The sequence below is a fragment of the Acomys minous genome (assembly GCF_964271855.1).
Source record: "Acomys minous genome assembly, chromosome: 13".
Lineage (NCBI taxonomy): Eukaryota > Metazoa > Chordata > Mammalia > Rodentia > Muridae > Acomys > Acomys minous.
The window spans coordinates 100,835,987-100,860,579 of record NC_140495.1 but is presented as its reverse complement, the minus strand read 5'-3'; the positions used below and the strand labels follow the sequence as shown (position 1 = coordinate 100,860,579).

General features: G+C 40.9%; 1 protein-coding gene across 1 annotated transcript in view; it reads right to left on the bottom strand.

The window, feature by feature from the left end:
- The window catches only part of PCDH15 (protocadherin related 15), a gene marked incomplete at its 3' end in the record, with an annotated part of 1,334,501 nt that overhangs the window by 275,914 nt on the left and 1,033,994 nt on the right, over positions 1-24,593 (bottom strand). The window contains exon 13 of the mRNA XM_084754693.1: positions 20,869-20,981. Within this exon, the coding sequence (XP_084610819.1) occupies positions 20,869-20,981 (113 nt within the window). The remainder of the gene's footprint in view (positions 1-20,868; positions 20,982-24,593) is intronic.

Sequence of the window (24,593 nt, the reverse complement as noted above, 5' to 3'; positions counted from 1 at the left end):
GAATAAAACTCTACTAACATATGTGCTCTTTTTCCATTTATTTTATTCTTTTCTGGGATGTTTGTTCTCCACTTCGGAAGGACACAGAGTGGGAAGGGAGGAAAGGGACACACACTGAGCTCTCAGGCCAGAAGAATCCATCACCACAGTCACTGGGGACACATGTGACAATCATGTTGCCCTCATATCCCACACCTAGGCTTCTAAACTAGGTGTTCTTTCCATTTCTTTTCTTTAACATTTCCATCAAGTAAGAAGGTAAACAAAAATCTCCATCACCCTTAGGTATACCTGATGACTTTGCACCAAATAAATGCCCCAGACTGGTTACTACAAGCGCGTACTACTTAACCTTTAAGATGAACGTCACAATCAGTAATTTTAAAGTATGATCATTAGTAAACGGACAGCAAACTGTCCTGTAATGCACTTAGAACCATCCTTGTATATTTTTTATTAAATAGTTTTTACATGTACATTTATATTATTACACATACGTACAATAAACTACCTACATCAAGAAGGACCACGACACAATCAGGAACTATATAAATGTTCATTCTTAGTGTTTTGGCTGTTTGTATTTGGCAGCCTTGAAGAAAACACATTTCCTATCTTGGTAAATCTAAAATTCTGAATGTAAATCAATATCTATCATATCTTGTCATTATCAACTTAAAACATCTATCTAGACCTAAAAACATCTTAACCCCTAAACAACTAAGATTAATTGTAAGACTAAACTATCTGGTCTTCATCCCCATCAGAGACTTGAGAAGGAATAAAATGAATTACCTGAGAATACAGGAGGTGCAGGCTAGCAGCTTCCCAAATGAGAACATGACGGAGACAGTTTGCTGTCTGAAAAGTCACCCAAAACTCATTGGAGCATCAGCTTCAGCTTTCTGGCCCAATATATTGGAGAGACATATTTGTGAGGCAGGAACTGTTGAGGACTTGCTTACCCTGTCTTAGCAGAGTTTGGCCTTCAATCCTGCCTGCATCCAAGCTTGCTCTTTTTTAGGCAGAATTCTGTCTGTGATAGAAATGAGGGCATTTTTCCCAGTGGCTGGTTTGCCACATTTGAAGCCATCTCCATAAGAAAGTTCTTTGATGCTCATCATCCTCTTTGAGGTAGGCGGGGTGTTGCCAGGAGTTAACCTGTCTCATTGTCAATGAATATTTCAAATAGTAAAAACATTTTTAAATGCCATATTCTGTATGTCTCTGAGGTTTTTGAAGACCTTATCTAACTATTTTACCTAATCTTTTTATAGAATCATATCTATTTGTTGCACCTAAGATGTATATTTGTATGATAAAAAAATAGACTAGTAATTGATATGACCATGATTTGATCAACTAACAATTATCTTATATAACTTACTTCTGCAATACCACTTTCAAAGTATTGGAAGTAAACCTTGTATTGTAATTGAGTTATATGGGTACAATACCACATAGAGTAGAAGTATATCCAATGTGTGTAAAGAATAACCTTACATTTGAATTCTATATCACTGTATCTAAAATGAAATTGCTTTGCATCTATATACAAAATTCTATACCAGTGAATTAAAAATAACCTTGTGAATAACAATGAAGGGATTAAGTTGAGGAGTAGATTCACTAACCTACTTTTTGTTCTATCTTTCCTATATAGAGCAGAGACCTGCTAGGGCCACATTCCACATTAGCTGCCCCCCTCTGAGCAGCTTCCTGCTCTGCTCTCTCTCTGCCCACCTGCAGCTAATTGGCCTGGCCCATCTAGGTCACAGAGCAGACAGACAGAACAGAAACCTGTGCAGGCCACACTCCACACCTCGTGTATTTTAACATATGTTGTTGCCCCCACTTTGGTGCTAATTTCTCATTTGTACTGTTATTTTATGCTTTTACATGATCACTTAACACTAGAGTCCTTGGTGTAAAGTGTTCTGGGCTGCACTCCTCAATGAAGTTGACCCCAGAATCAGCCTGTTGCTGTTGACATCATCAGTTCAGAGGTCACTGTGCTTTCAGGGATTGGGATTAATTTGTGCTGAGCTGTGGACTTTTTAGTGGCTTCTTCGGTGTATATCAGGTCTTGTGGAGATGACTGACAAGAAAAGGAGAGGCAGTGCACAACCAGAAAATACCACCCATCACCATAGAAATGAACATTTCCGACACAGCACTTCCACCCAGTTTCATGGCCTGCTGGAGGCAGAGATGCTCTGTGCCACGCCTGTGGGCATTGAGCAGGTCACACACAAAGGTCTTTCTGAACAGGATTTCTTTCTTTCTGCTTTATTCTTGCTGTTCTAATAGCTATACTAAGTGTTGTCCGGAGATACCAACAACGGAACGCCAATCTGCACATTGTATAATCTATTTCCCCTCATCCGACAAACACATACGTATTTTTATGTGTGTGTGTGGGGGGGGGGGCGAATGAGGGGAACAGTACAATTGTATAATAATGCAAGAGGCTTGCATTCCATATTCAGATTGTGTCATTAGTTTTTACTACCAGCCGTGAAGCTGGGGGAAACATGTATTACTTGCTTCATGAGAACAAGGTGATTTCGGTGGGACGAAAACTAAACTCAAGTTAGAGTCTTCAGAGCAACTTAATTCCCACTTTCTTCATAGCTTTGAAAAACAACATGACATGTTTTGACTTGTTGTCATGAAGATATAGATTTGGTGTAATGACGGCTAATGTTGTGGATACTGTTCCACCTTAAGTTACAGCAGTCCCATGTCCAGTGATATGTGCCCAAGGCCATTTTCATTCTTATGACATCTGCCTCTCTAGATATAAAACCATAGGCCTCTGCAGTGGGGGAAACTAAGCATGTTGGTTCATGTTCAGTGCTGGGCGGTGTTTAAGACACAGGCAGGTGGAGCTGAGAGAGCTCCAGATGCGTGGGAAACTGCACCGGGAAATTTGCAGAACACTAAGGAAGGGAAGGTGGATGGGCAGGACTGGTACAGGAAGAAATAAGCAGACGACTAGTTTCTATTCAGTTGAAAGTGCAGCATGGGAAAAGCCACAGCATCACACTTTGTTCTTCACTGGGCTCCCCGTGTTCTTAGGACTCTGACGTACCTTATTCTGCAGCGGTCAGAAGGGATGGGAGGCTTAAGAAGGAGAGGCAAGTGAAGACGGTAGCATTTAAAGCCATTTACTCTCATAAAATAATGTCATTAACATTGACTAGTGTGGGTGGTTAGAAGTAGAAAAGGGAGTTTGAAAAGCAGAGTTTGGGTGCTGGCGAGGTGGCCCAGTGAACGTGAGGACCAGTGATGGTTTCCAACATCACACAAGAAGCCAGGCACAGTTGGGCGTGGCTCTAATCTCAGCATGGAAGAGGGGGCGGGGCAAGAGGATGCCCAGAGTTCAGTGCCCTGCTAGCATTGCCAAATCAGGACACTCCAGTGTCAGGGAGAGACCTTGGTTCAAAATGTATGATAAGGACTGAGGAAGACATGAAATATTAATCTCTGCCCTCAGTATGTATGCACATACACACACACATTATTACCTGCATACATACATGTATGTATACAAATAAACGTAACAAACGTGTGTGTGCACTAACATACATACACACTCACACTCACACACACACACTAGATCACCCACATACATGCATGTACATACACAAATGAATGTGTACATTCACACACACACAAAATTAATGACCCACGTTTGTTTGTAAAAATTATGGGTATAAGTAACAGTTTTAGAAAGAAGAGTCAAGTAAAACTAAAGCTGAACATGGCCATGTTTAAGCATCACGCTATTTACTGACATCTCAAGGATGAAATGCTGGAAGCATTCCACTGTTCTTAAAATAGGGGAACAGTCTAAGTTCTGAGCCCCTTGCATTCCAAGTAGCAGCAATGCAGAATAACTTTGTTTTCTTTCTTTTTGAGATGGCATTTTAATTCGGGCCCAGGCTGGCTGTGAGCTGAGAAAACGTTCTGTTTCTGCCTGTGAAGGGCTTGGATTACAGCAAGCCTGTGGTGCCACAAGTGGTTTTCCAAGCCTTTGCATGTTGGGTAGTGGGGAGTGGTTTAACAAGTGGATATGATAAGCTTCATGAAGGTGATATAAAAGCGCATTTAAATACATTCCACCAAAAGAGACTGGATTCTCTCCCTACAATGTGTGCACCCAGCAAAAAGTTTTCTTGGAACAACTTTTCTTGTCTTTTTTTTTTCTTCTTATTTGTGAGCAATTAAGTGACTCGCTAAACAGAAAGGGACTTTATTTATATACAAATAAGAACTTGGCAACATGATAACTCTTCCTAAAAAATCATGACTTTTAAAAAAAATATTTCTAAAGTAATGTTTTTTTCTATTGAAAATTGATATTTTAATACAATGGATCTCGATTGTTGTTTTTCTTCCTCTATGACTCTCAGGTCCTCCCAAACACCTAACGTCTGAATCTGCCACCTTTTCGGTCTCTCATTAGAAAACGAATAGGCTTCTAAGGAATAAAATAAAATAAAATAAAATAAAATGTTGTAATATTTAAAAAAAAAAACCAGATAGGTCAAAACAACCAAACATAAGGAAAAGAATCCAAGAAAAGATTAAAAAAAAAAAAAGATGTAAGAAACAGACCCACTTGCTTGCACACTCAGGAATCCCATAAAAACACAAAGCTAGATTCCATAAAGTATACACAGTGGAACTATAAGATTAAAAAAAAAGAAAGAGGGAAAGAGAGAGGAAAATAAAATAAAAATGAATAAAAATAAAAGATAAAGGAAAAGAAATGAAAAACTTTGACACAACGTTATGAGTCATGAAACTTGCAAAGATGCCATTTGTTGTTGTTGTTGGGGTTGTTTTTTTGTGGTGTGTGTGTGTGTGTGTTTCCCTCCCGGCCATCTTCTGCTGAGCACGCAGCCTACCCTTTAAAGTAGTTTGTTTTCGCCAGTAAGACTCCTTTGGGAAAAACAAAACCAAAAATCTTAACTTTCATTTGCAAGTGATTATTAATTGCAGACTTCTTCTGGGTTAGGGAACAGGCCATGTGTCCACTTTCCCTTTCAGCTGTATAGCACCCCATCTGGTGCAGACATGCGCAGGCCTGTGCATGCCGCCTCAGTCATTGTGAGTTCACATGTCCTTCAGCAGTGGGATGCTTACAAGGCCTGGCTTCTTCATGTCCTCCATGCCCTCTGGCTCTTACATTCTCCCAGCCTCCTCTTCCATGGTTTCCCTGAGCTCTGAGAGGAAGGGATGATAGAGAAATCCTCTTTGGGGCTGAGTGTTCCAAGGTCCCTCGCTCTATGAATATTTTCTGGCTGTGGCCTCTGCCATCTGCTGCAGCAGGAAGCTTCTCTGATGATGGCTGAGCAAGGTATTCATTTAGGAGGAAATCAGAATGTCATTAGGAGTGATATTATTTCTAAGTTCTTTGAGCGGGACAGTAGTATTTGATTTTCCTAGGTTTCTGTGCTATCTAGTCTGAGGTTCTTGGTTATCCATGCAGGGTTGGGTATGGTTGCCGCCAGCTCATGGAGTTAAAATAAGGTCAAATCAGATATTGGCTTGGTTACTCCCATAAGCTTGGCGCCAACATTGCACTAACTTAGCTCACAGGTAGGACAACATTGTAGATCAAAGGGTTGGTGGGTTGTTGCTTACTTTTCCTTCATGGTAGCATGTATTTTATAGTACCAGTAACACTCCTAAAGGACACTTCATCCAACCACAGAGACACTTGCTCAACCTAGATATCCCTCAAAAGACGAATGTATAAATCAAATATATTTGCATATTTGGAATATTACTCAGCTGCTGAAAAATGAAATTGAGAAGTTCCCAGGTAGATGGATGGAAACAGAAAAAAAAAAAGTCATGAGTGAGACAACACAAACCCAGAAAGTCAAATACAATATGTATTTACTTATATGTAGATATTAGCTATTAAGTCAAAGATAAGCAAGCTAAAATCCACAGACCCACAGAGGTTAGGTATAGAGTAAGGGCCTTGGGTGGGGAGGTGCAGACACATCTTCCTAGGAAAGGTAAATAGAACAGATAGCTATGGATGGACTGGAACAGGAAAATCAAGTGGGGAGGGGCCTGAGGGAGGGAATACTGAAGGAGACAGCTAAAATTAAGGGCCACTTACGGATATTATGGAGACCTGATACAGGAGAAGCTTCATTATATTGATACATATATGAAGGTGATCTAAGTGAGACATGAAAGTGACAGAGGAGACTGAGCCCCAAGTGGACATCACTTGTCACAAAATGAACTCCAATATCAAGAATGGGTTACATCTAACCTAGTTATTGGTCATAGGGGTCACATGGGAATCCTCAATCAACCAGGATGTTGCCCTATCGCTGAGACTAACACCTACGTAATTCATTGAACATGGGAAACTCAAGCTGGTGTTGACCTAGTGCCTTCACCTCATAGGCTAACACTCTTGGTGCCACAGAGTATTTCTAAGTATCTACAGGACGTATTGTTGGTCGTTGTACCTTGGCCTCACCGCTCGGATTCAGCTGTTTTCAGTCCCCAGTGGCATGACTTGACTCCCTTATTCAAAGCAACGTGTGTCTTCAGTTCCTATGTTATGTGGCCTGCCATCAGCATTGGATGTGTTAGTCACCATCAGGCATAACCCTTGCTCTTAGGTACCTGCTGCCTCACTGTCCACACTGGCTGGCACTAGAGTCAGGCCTCTGCTGCACTCCTTCTTTGTGTCTACCCTCTTACTGTTTTCCTCTCATCCCACAGGTCATAAATGTTTCCATGAGCTTTTTTTATTTACACCCTCACCTCACTTTGAATCCTGTAGTCGACATCCAACTGTGCATTTCATAACGCTTCTTGGACAGCCAACAGATTTCAGATGGAAACTTTACAAAGGTCAACTCTAAACCCAACCACAATCCAACAGTTTCCAGCAGTATTTCCTACTTTGATTACAGTTTCATGTTGACAGTTTCTGAAGCCAAGAACCCTGAGGTCATCTAACTGCCCACTTCCTCTCCTAGCTCATGTCTAATTTATGAAGAAATTCAGTGACATTTACTATGAAACACAGTCATGAACCAACTACTACCTTTGCCTATGGACTAGTTAACCTTCTCAGCCTAGTTCTAGACTTGATCGTTGGGCATTCCCAGTATGTCAACTAGATTTTGTCAAATAATAGCTCGATTTTTATAAATTTCCTAGTTTTTCTTTTCTTTTTTTCCCCCCTCTTTGGCACCGTGTAGACTGCAGAATGAGGAACTTGCTCATGCTAGGCAAATGCACTACCACTGAACTGTTCTTAGCTCCACTTTAATTTCTAACACGCTTCAGTGAGTTCCAGATTACCCCAGGCCCCACAGGGTCTGGCTACTGTGCTCTCTGTCCCGGTGCCCCTGTGTGGTGCCACTGCCATCCAATTATGCTGCTAAATTAGAACCTTCTGGATCTTTCCTCTTCTGAAATGTTCTTTTCATAGATATCGCATGGATCAAACACCTTTTAATGCATGGCCTATTTGATCACCTTTTAATTAGCACACTATTCTCCTAGAATTCCTTCCTTGCTTTACCTGTTTACAACTCCTAAAACGTTGATAAAAATGTGTACCATCTTGTCATTTATTATAATAAATCTTGCCAAAGAAGACAAGTTTCAATGTCTGATAGGCAGAAAATGTATGTGGTTTCAGAACGCTGGAAGTGGAGGTGTGACTCTCGGGAATTCAAGTCATCTTGGTTACTTAGTAAGAACTCAAGGGCAAAGCCTGGGCTACATGCCATCTGGCCTCAAAGGAACAGTCCTGGCTAAAAACATAACCCCAGCACTCAGGAATCAGAAGCAGGTTTGTCTGAAGGTGTTCAAAGCCAGTCTGGTCTATGTAGCAAGTTGCAGGCCAGGCAGAACTACACAGTGAGACCATACCTCACAAGCAAGCAAGCCAGCAAACAAAATATTACCATCACCCTGACACAGCCACACCACACTCTTGTGGAAAACATGGGTCTAGCATTGCAGCTTGTCTTAGAAAGACTGACGGTGGTTAATTCACTGAAAACAGGTCCCAAGTGAACAGATGAACTCTGCCCAAAACTCCTATCACTCATTTCATTTTGAAATAAAATTTTAAGTGAAATATTATATGATAATATTTAATTATATATAATAATACTTTTAAGTTAAATACTATATAATGTACTCTGCCTTTTCCTCCCTCTAATGATTAGAGTCTAATATATCCTATTCACTTTCTGATCTCCAATGGCTTCTTTTTCATAATCACACACATGTTACATATATATATATCATATATAATATATTATATATGTATGGCCTGCTGTATAACCTATAAGTGTAAACATACGACCTATTTAATCCAATGAGTGTAACTTATATATATGATTTCAGGGCTGACCACTTCGTATTAGACCACTAATTACTGGTCTCATCTCTGGAGAAGACAATTTCTCTTGCTCTCGGCATTTCTTAGTTGTCTGTGGTTCTTTATCTAGGGAAAGGGCCCCATGTGATTTGGCCCTTCCATGTTAGCATGTTGGGTGGTGTTTACTTCCTCAGGTCTTGGTAGATAGACATAGAGCTGAGGCATCACAGGTGTCATCTTCATTGACATTTCTAGCCAACATAACCTCACTGGTCCTTGGGCTCTAATTATCTTTCTGCCCACTTTATTAAGAAGTTCCCTGAATCTTAGGTGCTGGGTTTGTGCTATGGATGTATACACTGGGGCTGTGTTCTCTGCTTTTGGAAAACTGAAGTTTTCTGTATCTCCATCTTTGCAAAGAAAATCTCCTCTGGTGAGGGTTGGGAGCTGCATGTATCTGTGGTCTAAGGGTGTATACTTAGAATGCTTTTAGGTGTTGTGCTGATTCAGTACAGTGGCAGTGGTAGGCTGTTCCCTAAGATCCATGACTTCACTGGCCCCAGGTAGTTGGTTATGTTTCTAGTACCAGCCATGATTTTCTGCCTATGAAGCAGGATTTACATCTAATCAGATAGCTGTTGGTTACTGCCAAGACATAAGTGCCACTATTACACCCTTAGAGCTATCATGCCATGCTGGTGGGATTTTGTTGTTGTTGTTGTTGTTGTGTTTGTTTGTTTGTTTTATCAAGACAGAGCTTCTCTGTGTAGCCTTGGCTATCCTGGACTTGCTTTGTAGAGCATCCTGGCCGCCCTGCTATATTTTGTTGTTGTTGTTGTTGTTGTTGTTGTTGTTGTTGTTGTTGTTGTTGTGTTTTATAGGAACTACAGCTGGGTAGGACTATTGGTTGCTTCCCTCCTTCATAAACCTGTATAGCATCTTTTGTATTGTGAGAGCTAGTCCTCCCTCAGATATGAGGTTTTCAAGTTAGAGCTAGCTCAGCTCCTCCATGTCTTATGTTGGAAATACATGGTATTTTCCATTACAGGAACTTAACCATAAACCTCTGGGAAGAAACCAAGGGTAACAGCAATAGCCTTATGTTGAGGGGGTGGGAGTGTATTGACCGCCCCCCACCAACAACTTGAAAGGCGGTTTCTTTACTTGGTAACTTTTGGATTTTGTTATATAATCTATGACTCTTGCAGGTATCATTGTTAGCCCTAGTGTGTGTGTGTGTGTGTGTGTGTGTGTGTGTGTGTGTAAAATAATTTTAGGTAAATTAGTAATATAATTTCTTATGTATTTTCATCTATCCGTAGTGCTATTTTACCCTCTTTCCTTTCTCTCAGTTCATATTGCTATCCTTCCCCCCTTCCTGATTTTAAGTGTTCCCTACTTCATTTTACCTATGACCCCATGCAAATTTCTTATATCCTGGAATTCTCTCTCATTTGAGCAATGTCTCCAATTTCAATTTGGGCTTAAATTTAGACATCTTTTAGGGAGAGATGGCTTACAGCAACTCTATGCTTCCTTGATCAAAGATAATAATAATATTAATAATTAATAATTTTATTAAGTATAGTCTATTGCTTTGGAATACTTATAAAGTTATCCTGAATTCAAGTCTATGAATATAACTCAGAGGGCTAAGAATTAAAGGCCACATCAAGAAGTTTGGAAGCAAAGATCCTAGAAATCTTCAAAAGCTCACAAAACATATAATAAATAGTACAAACAAAATACACAGAATTGTGTTGTGTACAGTAAAATCGATTTGTCTGCAGGGTCATAAATCCAAAGAACTCTTTTCTCCTAGGAATAAATATATTTCTATTTGACAAAGAAAGATATCTTTGCCACTTAGAATACAGGAAGCACACTCTCAGAAGGCCTTACATTATGACAACATAATAAAATCAAGACTTTCTAGCTAGGGATTATTTTTAATATAATGAAATATATTTTACTTTTGTTTCAAGTTGCTTATCTGTTTGTAACTTATACACTGGAAACAGAATTTTTCAAAGCCCTCATGCATTTTTTCAGTAATAAAATTATTTCCTTTTGTTTAAACTTTAAAATATGAAATGGTACGAAGATCCCAGCTATTTTCAGCAAATTGAAAAAGATCAGTACAGTCACTCCTGGAAAGACTATGGCTTTGGAAAGGGTTTTGTCCATCTTGAGGTAGTTCTGAATTTTGTCCTCCCCCTACTGTGACAGGGGAGCTACGAGAGGGGGTTGATTTCATTCCCAAAGTAGCCTCAACTTTTAGAAAAGGCCAGCCAAGTACCTTTTCTGAACTCATTGATAAATAATCCAGTATGCTTTATATGACTGTTGAAGACCGACACCATAAAAATGATTGATGAAAACAAGGACTGGGGGGTTATACAGCAGAGGTTACTATTTCTCTTTTCTGATATTGAGAAAAAAAGTTTTATTTGGCCTGGAGGTTTTCTACTATTCATTTTAATATTTCTATGGAAAATCAAAGAATCACATGGGGGAAAAAAAAAAAAGCTCCGCGGGTACAATCTGATGGGTGATGGGGAAGGTCAGGAGTGGATAGTGGAGGGTGAAGCTTGTGGTGAGTGATTCATGTGATGAGTGTAGAGTGAGGGTCAGGGCTGTTCACGCGAGAGAAACAGAATGGGGGTAGGGTCGCCCGTGTGGGGACTGGAGCAGGTGCTTGGCTGGTTCATGTGGGAGAAGAACAGTGGGGAGCTAAGGGGGTTCCTGTAGGACAACAGGTAGGGATGGGGGGGTTCATGTGAAGAAGGAGATTAAGTGCTGAGGTTGGTCATGTAGAAGAGTGAGGTAGGGGCTGGGGTAGCTCGTGTGGGGTGTAGAGTAGGATGCTAAGTGGTTGCTTTGGGGAGTGAAGTCAGGGCTAGTGATGTTTAGAGGGGGGTGGAGTTGGGGTTGGGTGGTTCATGTGAGGCATGAAGTGGGGGCCTAGAAGGGTTGATGGGGGCATGGAATGGAAAGTGGGGAGGTTCTTGTGGGGTGCGGAGTGGGGAATAGGCGCTGAGGAGTGGAGGGCCTTAGCAACAGCCAAAATGCTGCTTTCATCTCAACATGCCGGGGGATTTGGACCTGCTCTTTTATCCGCTTTGTCCTCAAAGTGACCTGTCCAGGTAGAGAGGACTTACCAAAATTAAGAGTCTGGGAAGGGACTGAATAAATTTTTTCTTTTTCTCCAGGAAATGGCAGGTCAACTTGTGAGGAAAGGCAAGTGACCAAGCAGACTCTCGCCTCCCTGTGTATTTTGTCAACACGCATCTGGGCAGCCACCGCATTCACCTACCATTGGCGTCTGGGCTCATTCTCCTTCCGGGATGAACAGTGCTGTGAGAGAGAGGCGCCACACATCCATTCCTCTTACTGATACACAGAACCAGAGGGAGTCAACGCACTATCTTATTATTACTTAGAGCATTTGGACATATTCCAAGGCAATTTAAAAGTACAAAATATTTACTGTTGAAGAAGTGAAAAATCATGTCTTATGTGGTAGTTGACTAAAGGTAAACAGAAAATGAACACTGACCACTGTGTCAAAGGGGTCGATGGGCTTTCAGAGAGTAAGTTTGTTTGTTTGTTTGTTTTTACAGAAAAAAATGAAGAAAAATGTGATGTGTAATGAATGGAAGGTCAGGCCTGAACTCTCTACGGGAAACAGAGGAAGAAATTCACATCCAGTCAAGAGACCTTGACCGGAGCAGGGTGAGGGACTTAATTCTTTCCTGATTTGATGGTGAGAAGTGTGGCGAGGGATGGCTGAGTGTCTATGTTTCGCAGTTGGTGTGCTCCTTACCTCTAAAGGGAAGGGGTCAGGAGGCGTGGCCTTGTGAGATACTGGTTGATAACGGTTGAGTGTTCATAGATGGAATTAGAAGCGCCAAGCCAGGAGCATGCATGGACTGGTCCTTGGGCCCCTGCATGTATGTAGCAGATGCACAGCTTCATCCTCTTGTGGATCCCACAACAACTGGAGCCTGGCGTGGGGCTCTGCTCTGACTCAGGTGCCTGCCTTTGGATCCCATCCCCCAATTGGGTGGCCTCATCTGGCCTTAGTGTGAGAGGATGTGGCTAGTACTGCAGCCGCTTAATGTACCAGGGTGGGTTGGTACCCATGGGGGACTTCCCCCTTCTCTGAGGGTTAGGAGAGGGTAGAATATAGAGAGGGGTGTGGGAGGGAGGACTGGGAGGAGGGAAGGGGGTGCCATCTGGTTGTAAAATGAGTAAATACATTTTAAAAATAAATTAAATTTAAATTTTAAAAAAGCACCACAGGCACTGAAGAGATGGCTCTGTAAAGAGAGCTTCTTGTGCTGTTGGAGGACCTGTGTGTGGTTTTCAATGCTGTTTTTTTTAATTGAATTTTTATTATAATTTACTCATATTACATCCCAATTGTTATCCCCTCCATCTTACCTTCTGGTTCCCACCCTCCTCCCTCTCCAACCCTATTCCCCTCCCCTAGACCTCTGATGGGGGAGGGTGTCCTGCATCCCCTTCCTCCAAGGGAACCTCAGGCACCAGGGCACCAGATTCAAAGTCAGAGGCAGTATCTTCTCTCTCCTTCCCCACCGTGAAGAATGAGCTGTCCATTGGCTATATCTGAACACAGGGTCTAGGTTCTTTGCATGCATTGTCCTTGTTTGGTGCTTCAGTTTGTAAGGTCCCCTTGGGTCCGAATCTGCCAGCCTTGATGCTCTTCTTATGTGGCTCCGGAACATTCAGGGTTCTTCCATCTCCCGACTCTTCCATACCACTCTCAGTGCTTCACCCAGGGTCTAGTTGAGAATCCTGGCATCTGTCTGGATCCCCCACTGGGTGGAGTCTCTCAGAGGACATCTATGTTAGACTACTATCCACTTATTAGTGAATATGTACCACGCATGTCTTTCCAGGTCTGTGCTACCTCACTCAGAATCCATCTATTTGCCTGCAAATTTCAAGACTTCCTTGAGTAGGATTCCATTGTGTAAATGTAACAGTTTCTTTACTCATTCTTCCACTGAGGGACATCAAGGTTTTTTTCAGATTCTGCCTATTCTGAATAGAGCTACTATGAACATAGTTGAGTGAATGTCCTTGTTGTGTGGTAGAGCATCTTTCCGATATATGTCCAGGAGTGGTGGGTTTGTTTCTCAACTACCTGAAATTCTAACAGCAAGGGGTCTGCCGGCCTCTCCTAGGATCTATGGATACTTATACACATGGGGCATACACACAGATCAATGGATACCTATATACATGTGGCATACATACAGATCAATAACTCTTGAAAGCAGGGCCCTAGGTATCCCCGTTATGCTCTTCTCACTGTGTGAGGAGATGTGACTCACTAATAAAGAAGCAATCTCGGTAGAACTCACCCCATGTCACTCAGACTATATCATCTGCAGGGAGAGGGCGAGAGAGAAAGGGGGAGAGAGAAAGGGGGAGGGAGAGAGAGAGAGAGAGAGAGAGAGAGAGAGAGAGAGAGAGAGAGAAAGAGAGAGAAATGCTTGAGACCAGTTTGGGATAAATGGTCATCTAGAGCACCTCACTGGAACAGACTGTGTGAATATTCATGGTTCAAGGGGAACCCAGAAGAATAAAGGCACTAGGCAGATGTGGCCGCACACACCTGTGATGCCACCACACTTGGGAGGGAGAAGTAGAAGGATCCAGGCTTTGAGACAAATCTCGTAGCTATGTGGTTCAAATATAGCCTGGCTAATAAGCCTCTCTCGATAACTGGAAAAAGAAAGAAAGGAAAGCAAGAACACAAAGAAGGTAAGAGGAGGCGGGAAGAGAAGAGAATAGGTCCATAGGTCCAAGATTACATAGCTAAAATATTTCCAGAACTCTGAAGGAAGGAGATCCCTACTCCGTGGCAAGTGATTTGCCTGTAACTAGGGAGAGGAAGTCATGGACAATATTTTATTTATTTGTTTTGTCCTAACTTTTTGTTACTGAAGGCTCCTGTTTATTCTTTCCCAAGGGAAAGGTTTAGAGAACCTTTCTTATTCTTATCTCATATTCCTCCTCCTCTTTCTTCCTCCCTCCCTCCCTCCCTCCCTCCCTCCCTCCCTCCCTCCCTCCCTCCCTCCCCCCCTCTGTCTCCATCTCCCTCTCTTCCTTATATACACTGGCAATATTACACATTACCGAAGGAAAACACAGTATCTTGTAAAGTACAACCCTTTTCAAAGATCTAATGAATCCTGACAGTTCATTCATTTCCGTAGGAGATTCCATCTTTGTATGTTGAGAAACTATGATGGATGACAGGTGACAGGCTGCCTTCTGTGACCTTGAAGCCTGCAATGCTTCAACATGACAAAGTCTGTGTTAAAAAAGAAACCACATGAGCCCGGCAGGAAGGAGAGATGGTAGAGAGGTTGGAAGGCAACATGCAGAGGGGGCATGTCTGTGGCGGCTTTAAAGAGACTCAATTGACAATGTGACAAGCTGCATGGGGTGCCTGGGAACACAGCTAAGGTTTGAGAGAGGGAGAGAGAGAGAGAGAGAGAGAGAGAGCCTGTGTGTCTGTGTGATGTAAACAGATCATGAGAGCACATGAGGCAGAGAAATAGGCAGAGGAAATTATGTCAACTTCGGGGCAGATTATATGAGGGGCTGCATGAAAACGCCAGGAGAGAAAAACTTTTGAGAAGATAAGAATGTGCCGCCTTAGGTGACTAGTGATAAAATACTAATTCAAAGAGGAGTCAAGAGAAGACTTAGCTGTTCAAAAGAATGTTTATAGTTTGTTGCATCACTACCTTGGCGCGATTATATAAACTGGGAGTAGATTTCCAGGTGATAATTAGAAATATTCTTGTGGCCATCAGAAGGAAAATGTATTTGTGATTGTCTTGATCTTTTATACACTTGTAATCAGGACTCGATATGAAGAACTGAAAACTAATGAACTGTATATTTTAAAAATATTGAATCTGGTGATACACAGAAGGGCAGGAGTTATAGTAGCACAACCATTTCTCACGTGTAACTCTCACAGTGCTCAAGGTAAACATCTGTCTAGGACCAGTGCCATGTGGGAACTAATATATCGTTTATTTAAATTTCTGCCTCACTTCCTTTTTCAAATACTTACGTTTTCCTTAGAAGAAAGATAGTTCTTTGTGATGGTCATAATTAGCTTAAACTATGCCTCAACATACACTTGACTTTTACTACGGGTTCTGTGTAGATGTTAAGCAGGGGCACAATATAAAATATATATTAGCAGAGATGGAGATGTTGGTTCAGTGGTCAAGAACAGACATTGCTCTTCCAGAGGACCCAAGTTCCATTCCCAGTACTAATATCAGGTGGCTTACAAGCACCTGTAACTCCAGGTTCAGTGGAGTCTGACACCTCTGGCCCCTTCCGGCACCTGAGCTCACATGTCCATACGTACCCTCCCCACATATGCATAATTAAAAATGATAGAAAATACTATTTAAAAATGTAAGTCTCAACTACCATTTGTAAAGGCCAAGAGAAATTTATGAGGAGTAACATTTAATATGGAGGAATCTCACTATGCTACAGTCAAACAGGCTGAGGGGGCTTCTTACATATGGGCAAATTTTCCTAAGCAACTGTTTGATACTGTGACTTAGACCTCTGATCTGAAAAAGGAGGTAAAGTTCAAGGAGAAGAGAACCAAAGTAGCATGATTCATGATTCAAAGTGGCTGCTAATATTTAGTATATGTACGTACATACATATACATATATTCACATACATTAAAAATACTATGTATATATTATATACAACATACAATGTAATTATACATTACACACACACACACACACACACACACACACACACACACACGCACACACACACATATTATAGCATACCTGTGGCTTGGTAGAAAAGTAAATTAGGATGCAGCTACTGAACACATGAACAAGCCACGAGTGATAGCAGGAAGCTCAAAGCACCATAATGCTGCATTCACAGTTTCACTGTGGCCCTTGCTTAATCAGGTTTTAACAAAAGATTTTAATCAAAAGGATTTAGATGAAATGCAATTATTCCTTAAGGAACCAAGAGACAGTGAATTATGAATAATGTGTTCACTTGATCTGCTTTAGTAATTCAAGATCTTTTGGTTTGTATTAGCGCTAGTGTATAAATACTATTTTACATACCCTGTACTAAAACAGTCACGAATTTCCTGTGATTTGTTAAAGACACTTGGCACATGCACTTCTTTGTATTTCTACCTCACAGGAAGTTTGTGGGTGGTGCCTTCCAAATGATCCAGCTGATGGATCAGTTATTTCATAGTCCAAACTGGGATGTTTTGATAGTGTGTGTGTATTATGGATGATTATTCAAGGACCATGATCTATGGATAGAATTATTTTAGGACAAAGCAAATGACTGATTCTTATTCTCAATGTGCATCACCTTTTCAGTATCCTCAGATGAGAGCAGCCAATTAAAGGCTGGAGCCCTTTGCAGTGGAGCGCCCCTTTCCTGTTTTGTCTCCTTCGCTTGGGTTGCTCAGGTAGGCTGAACTTCCTAACTACCCAACATTGTCTGCCAGGATTCCCCCTTTTCATTTTTTACTTGTCAGCACGCAGAATAAACTCCAGGCAGAAATAGAAAAAAGTAAAGATGAGAAATACCTGGGTTGTGACGCATACCAACTCTTTGTGTGTTGTGTCACTCTCAAAGGCAGAATTTTCCCTATGTCCAAGGACTGACATCGTCATGTTTTATTTTACTCAGCTTCCCAAACAGAAATTCGGATCAAATTCAACAACAACAACAACAACAACAACAACAACAACCACCACCTCCTATAGCCAAGATAAAACAAAACACTAATGTAGGGAAAAAAATAAAGAAAATGACATATTTACTACTGAGGATTATGTCATTTCAAAGAGCAGTACTATGTGCCCCAGGGTCACTCTTTCAATTGATATTTTTGCTCATTGTCCTTTTATGGTGCCTTTGGTCCATGGCAGTCTGGGTCCAGGAACTCTATGAGCATATACAGGGGGAGGTAATCCCCCTCAGGAACAGTCATAGGGGAGGGGAATAAGGGGAAAAGAGGAGGGAGGGAAGAGTGGGAGGATACAAGGGATGGGATAACCATTGAGATGTAACAAGAATAAATTAATAAAGGGAAAAAAAACCAACAACAACAACAACAACAAACTTGTACTCTGGGTGAAGTGCTGCTAGTTGTGCGGAAGAGTTGGGGAGATGGAAGAAGTGGGTGGGGCGGGGCGTGTCAGGAGCTCCACAAGGAGACTATCAAGGCTGGCTGGACGAACTGATGCACCAACCAAGGACACTGCAAGCAGAGAACCTAGACCCCTGGTTCAGATACAGCTCTCCACGCGGGGAAGAGGGGAGAAGAGCGGGGGAACTGCCTCTGACATGAGTTCTGGGGCCTGTGACTTGATCACTGCTCCTTGGAAGCGTGGCCTAGTGGGCGCACAGAGGAAGCTGATGTAGGGCTATCCACATGAGACCTGATAGGCTGTGGTCGACCAGGGGGGAGGAGGATCCCACCTGTCAGAGGTCTACGGGAGGGGAATCTGGCCAAAAGGGAATGAGGGTGGGAACAGGAAGATAACAGTGATGAGATTGCAATCGGGATGTAATGTGAATAAGTTATAATAAAATGCAAATAAATAAATAAATAAATATGAGGTGTGCCTGAGGGACAAGACAGCAACAACAACAACAAAAATTAAGCGTTATTAACCTGTAAGCCTTCATCTGCTCACCTTTCTAGGTGATTTCTTTTTTCTTTCCGCAGTCGATGGACCAGCTTACACTACTATCAGACATCCCAGGACAACTGGGTGGCATAATAAACGAAACGGATTTCATGTCTAATGTGAAGTCATTTGGAAACAATGCCTAGACAATTTCCCCACAAAGATAAGCATCAAGGGGCCCAGAGAGACGGACATAAAAAGCGGATGCATATCGGTTTACTTCTATGCTTTTCCACGATAATTACAAGTCAATGAAAGATGAGCCCTTCGTGTATGACTGTTTTTGTACAAAAGCGTGTCTTTGCTCAGTGAGATACGAGGCAGGTGTGACCATTCAGAAGGCTCTCTACCTGACTTTTCTGCTGACAGCTTGCAGTCAGCTACATTATGTTTCTAAGTCTTTCTGTTCAAACCCATTTTCCATTTTTATTCACTGGCTGAAAATCTCTTAGCAAGACTAAGCTTGGGGTTATCTCCAGAAACATCTTTGCAACTCCAGATAATTGAAATACTCTCTTTGGGTAGTGCATTAGGTCTTCTTTTATCTGCTTTTTGTCGGCAGATATAATCTAGAGTGATGAAGACTTACGTACTTGTACGCTATTAGCTCTTCAAGGAGAAAGCATTACTAAGTAAAGACATAATTAATCACACATACAGTGTGAGGTAAGAAGCTATCACGTACTATGAACTAAAATTAAATGTATTTAGTATTATGGCGATGGAAGTTGTACTTACATACAGTTAATCCGGATAAGCACCCCTAAGCAACTGGATACTCTGCCCAGTGAAAAGAGCCTGAGTTTGGAATAAATAAAACCAAATCCAGGCTCACCTCTGCCCAGTACTAGCCACATGACTCTGTGATCATCTCGGACCTTGAACTTGACATTCCTTATACAGCAGTTCGAGTAAGATGCCAGCCAAGAAAGAGGCACAAAACAAAACAAACCAACAACAAAACAAACAACAACAACCAAACCACTCCCAGCAAGCTTGCTCAGCAACCCTCCTTTCTTCATTTCCTTTGTAGTTAAAATATGCATTTAATTAGGTAATTTATTTATGTGGCGCTGGGGATTGTAAACAAGGGCCCCATGCCTGCCTGGTGGTAAGTGTTCTACCATTAAGCCAATGCCACATTAATATTTTAAATTATCTTTTTTTAAAAAAAGAGGATATCAGTGGACCTCATGTCATATTTAATTATGAGGTGCGTATGTGTGAAAATATCATACAATGCATATTAGATTTATTCAGCATTTACCGTTCTCCCGTCTCTTACAGTTATCCTCATTCAATATTTATTTCTACTCCTCAAATTCTCACCCTTCTTTCAGTGTTAAACTGAAATCTTTTTGTCCTATTTATTTATTCACTTTACAGGCCAATCGTAGCGCCCTCCCTCTTCTCCCAATCCCACCCTCCCACCCTTGCCCTCCTTTCCCATCTCCCCTACTCCTCAGAAAATGGGAGCCCCCCCCACCTCACTATACATCAAGTTGCATCAGGACTGAGCACATCCTCTTCCGCTGTGGCTTGGCAAGGCATTCCCATCAGCAGGAAGTGCTTGAAGGGCATGCAAATGAGTCCTTGTCAGAGACTGCCCCCAATCCCCTCTCTAGGGGACCCATATGATAACCAAGCTACCCATCAGGTACATATGCGTAAGGGGCCTAGGTCCAGTCAATTTATGGTCTTTGACTGGTTCTTCACTATCTACATGTCGCTCTGGGCCCAGGTTAGTTGGCTCTGTTGCTCTTGTGGAGCTTCTGTCCCCTCCTGGTCCTTCTATCCTTCCTCTCACTCTTCCACATGGCTCCCTGTGCTCCAGAACCAGTGTTAGGCTGTGCTTCTTAGCATCTGATTTGATCAGTGGCTGGGTGGAACCTCTTAGAGGTGAGCTATGCTAGGCTCCTGTCTGGAAGCATAGCAGAGTGTCCTTAGTAGTGTCAGGGGTTGGCTTTCTCTCATGATAAGGCCATGGGTTGGCTGGGTAGTCCCTCAATCTGTGCTCCATGTTTATTCCAGCACATCTTATAGGCAGGGTGAATTTTCGCTCAAATCAAACTGAAATCTTAAATCTCAACTTTCTTGTGTAATCCATCAGGATTAATTAGCTTCCAGAGTACTTCTGTGGTTTCATTATAATATAGTCCATATTACTATTAAATTATAATTACTTAATATTACATTTTACATTATAATATTATTTCAGCATCAAGTAGATCATACTGGCTTTAATTTTTCTTTCAGTTATAGAATCATCTTCCAATATAAAGAAAATATTAAGGCATATATTTAAAAATCTCAGGATGAGCAAGAACTTTCAATGTCTCTTAGAGAAAACAGCAGTGCCAAAAATTAATATATTAAAGCAAATAACTTAAGAAGCACATTTTCATACTGCAATTGTTTATACTTCATTTCCAAAAGTTAAATTATTTTATAAAATAATAAATGTTAAAAAATAAAGTACAGTTTATTATTTACACTATGTACCTCTGACCAATGCACTTATTATATAAGTATGTTGAATACTACTATAAATATTCTTTCAGAGAAAAAAAATTCAATGTTTATAGGCAAAAAAAATCAGTCATCGCACTCCGTTATTCATTTTTATTTTTACATCATAAGAGGTCTGCAGGAGCCCTCTTATGTTCCTTTAATTAGCATTTCATAAACACACGAAAATAAGATTTTAGTCTAAATTACCTTAATAACCAAATCAAATTTCTGATGGAAGTCTCTGTTTACTGGCTCCAGAAGGGTGAGTTCTGCAGTCCTGGGATGCATGTGGAAGAAGCCTGGGTAGTCCTCAGGGGTGCCTGTGAGCGAGAGACTCAGTTCAGACTGGAGAACAGACAGCCACTGGCCGGTCTGAGTCATCTTCCCTTCTTCATTAACTGAGCATCACAGTTACAATTTCATTAGCAAATTAAGTTTCTAAATTATCCAGTCTAGGGACAGAGGATACAAATGTGACATGTAATTAATTAGCTTATGACTTAGAGAGAGGAAGATGTTTGTTCGGATGGTTTTCTGAGCTCCTTTTTATTCAGAGAGCTCTTTAATTAATTTGGAAATTTATCATATGAAAAGAGACATTAAGTAGAGGAAAAGCAAGTTTTGGATTATGAAATTATATTTTAATGGTACATAAATCTTAATTAGACCCTGCATGATTTTTCAATATATGTTATAATAAATAAAGATCAGCAATTTAAACCAAATGTCAAGATGCCTATGAACAAATATAAACATGTTCTCCTGCATCAGGAAACATTTTTTAAAACATAAGTGTTCAGCTAAGTAGGCCACCCACCTTGAAATTTTAAATGGAGTTTGCTGTTGTTGTTGTTGTTGTTTTCGGGGGTACATAGTTCTTAAATGCAGGCACTTTAGTATATGAAGACATATTTTCTTCTTGCAAATTTTCTAATTTTACTTGTATCATCTTTCCCTGTGTGTTTCAGTATTCTTTTTTATTATTATTAATTTATTCTTGTTACATCTCAATGGTTATCCCATCCCTTGTATCCTCCCATTCCTCCCTCCCTCCCATTTTCCCCTTACTCCCCTCCCCTATGACTGTGACTGAGGGGGACTTCCTCCCTCTTTATATGCTCATAGGGTATCAAGTCTCTTCTTGGTAACCTGCTATCCTTCCTCTGAGTGCCACCAGGTCTCCCCCTCCAGGGGACATGGTCAAATATGAGGCACCAGAGTACGTGTGAAAGTCAGACCCCACTCTCCACTCAACTGTGGAGAATGTCCTGTCCATTGGCTAGATCTGGGTAGGGGTTTGAAGTTTACGGCCTGTATTGTCCTTGGCTGGTGCCATAGTTTGAGCGGGACCCCTGGGCCCAAATCTGCCTATCATAATGTTCTTCTAGTAGGTTTCTAGGACCCTCTGGATCCTTCTACTTTGCTATCCCAAAGTAAAGAAATGCCACACCATAGTAGTCAGCCACAGAAGTCAACTCTCATGACTTCAATGATTAAGCCTGTCACTACCCACCTGTCAGGAATTTAAACTTATAATGGGGACATGAAAATTTGAGAGATTAAATAGTCCTACTATGGACTCATTTATAATTACTTACTCAGCAGTGGTAAGTAATTATATTTGCTACTATAGAGAAATTTATTTATAGAAGAAATCGACAGTGATGAGTTGAAATGGGCTGAGAGAGTATACAGAGGGCACATGGAAGGAAAACGCAAATCTTTAGATGTCGCATCCATAGATGTGACTAATCATATCAGCTTCCTCTGGGTGTAACACCACAAACCCAAATTCAGTCGCGTTATTTAATTCAGATGCACTCTTTCAGTTTTAGACTCAGATGGCATTAATAAAGAGTGATGCAAAGCCTATGAAGAACTTGGCTCAATTGATCTGCACAAAAGCCATGTTTACCCTCTTTGTAACAGCACCAGAGACGGACCCTACAGCCTTAGTTGTGATCAGTACTCTGCCAGTCACAATATCCTTAGCTCAATAATGCAGAGACACCACCGTTATGATAAATAACCATCTAAAATCTAGAGTAAGGCATCTGGCCAAAGAAATAGCAGTATGTCTTTGAAAGAATGCTCTGCATACACACACACACACTTACACACACACTTACACACATAAGTAATCTTTAACTTTTGATATAGTTATTTAGGTAAGTAAAATTGAACTTAGAAAACTGGTCCACTATAAAGGAATACATATATTTAAATGGAAATCATAATATTAAAAAGTGATATTAGAGAGAATGAAGCATTAAATGACAGGGTGGCATAGAGGCCAGACTCGAGCAATAACTAATGTTTTATTTTTGGAATCATAAATATGGTCTATGCAATTATAAAACAGTATATATTTAAAGATGTCTCGAAAATGCCAATCTAAATATGAGTTCATTTGGTTGATGTAAACACAGCCATCCTAGAAACGTCAAAAGGTAACAGTTTGAATATCTTATCCTAGTGAATATGGCTGGGACAGAAAAATCACATATTACGTTAAGCTCTGTACATTAGTCATACCACAATGGTAGGACTGATGATTTTACTCTAAGATAACTGTGAGGATATTTTCCAATAAGTTAAATGGTTAATTATGTGATACTTGATTTCTAGCACTTAAAAGTGTTACAAATGGATAGAAACAGGAAAAAGGTAGGGATGTAGGATTAAATGTAGCCTGAAAATGTTTATATCTTAAATCTTGAGTTAGAAGTAAATGTGTAATCTCACAGTACAGTTCAGCTCTAAGTAGTCACTCTTGGTACTCAGGGTTTTACCGGGAAATCCCTTGTATCAAATGTAAATAAGGTTTCTAAAGGGCGTTTCCCTCCCTGGGTCCATAACTTACATTCAAAAGAACTGTGAACTATTTCACTGCCGTAATAGGAAAGATTTACAAGCCTCTCAAGTTGCCATCCACTTTCAAGAGCCAGTAAGAAAGGCTTTCCTCCTGAAAGTCAGGGACTTGGAGCATCAATCCTAACTGTCCTGACTTGAAGCAGACCAAATATGTTTACACTCCTAACTTTATAATGTTAGAAACAATAGTGCTGTATCGATCATTTTGGAGGATGGTTGGCACCATTTGACAGCGGGAATGATGGAAAACATATCAGCATTTTCCTCTTTTGTTTTTGTTTTTGTTTTGTTTTGTTTTGTTCTTTGAGATGGTCAATCATACTGAAAACCCGAATAACTGAAAACGCACATTTTTGATGAACTTTTTTTTTTGAAGGTCTTCACATTTTTATTCTTCATGTACAAAGACTAGCATGATCAGGTTCACTGAGTAGACAGTCTAGAATAATCCATTCAGGCTTACTCAGTACAACTTAATGGATCCTATTTCCTTCTCATACTGACAGAAACACTGAGGGTGCATGCTGAGCCCCTATTTCTGGATCAGATTGTGGAGGTTACAGCAAATGTGGCTGGAACAAAAACCCTGGCTGAACTTCCATTCAGTAGAGTTGCTGGTGAGCCATCTTGCCTTCGGATGGCCAGTGTGGAAAAAGGCTCGTTTTATGAATTTATTCAAGCTGGTAGTGGAAAAAAAAACTAGTAAGAACAAAATTGACATGAGGATACCCTGTCACGTTCATCAGATGGAGGCTTCACTTGGGAGACAAAGATGGCAGCCTTGACCTTGGCTCCCAAAATTGTGAGGCCAAGATCTCACTTGCTATGTGTTTGTGTGTATTCATCTACGGGCCATGTGTATTTAGTCTTGTGTGTTCGGGGGGCGGGTGACAACCCAGAAGAGGCTGCCCATCATCCATAACATAGCTTCAACAGAGGCAACGACAACCTTCATTTGTTTATAGTAAATCTAAGAAGCAGCCATGTGGAATCAAGCCACGGAGAGCACAATATGTTCTGTGAAGAATCTTGGCCGCTTTCAACTTAGATGTGTTCCA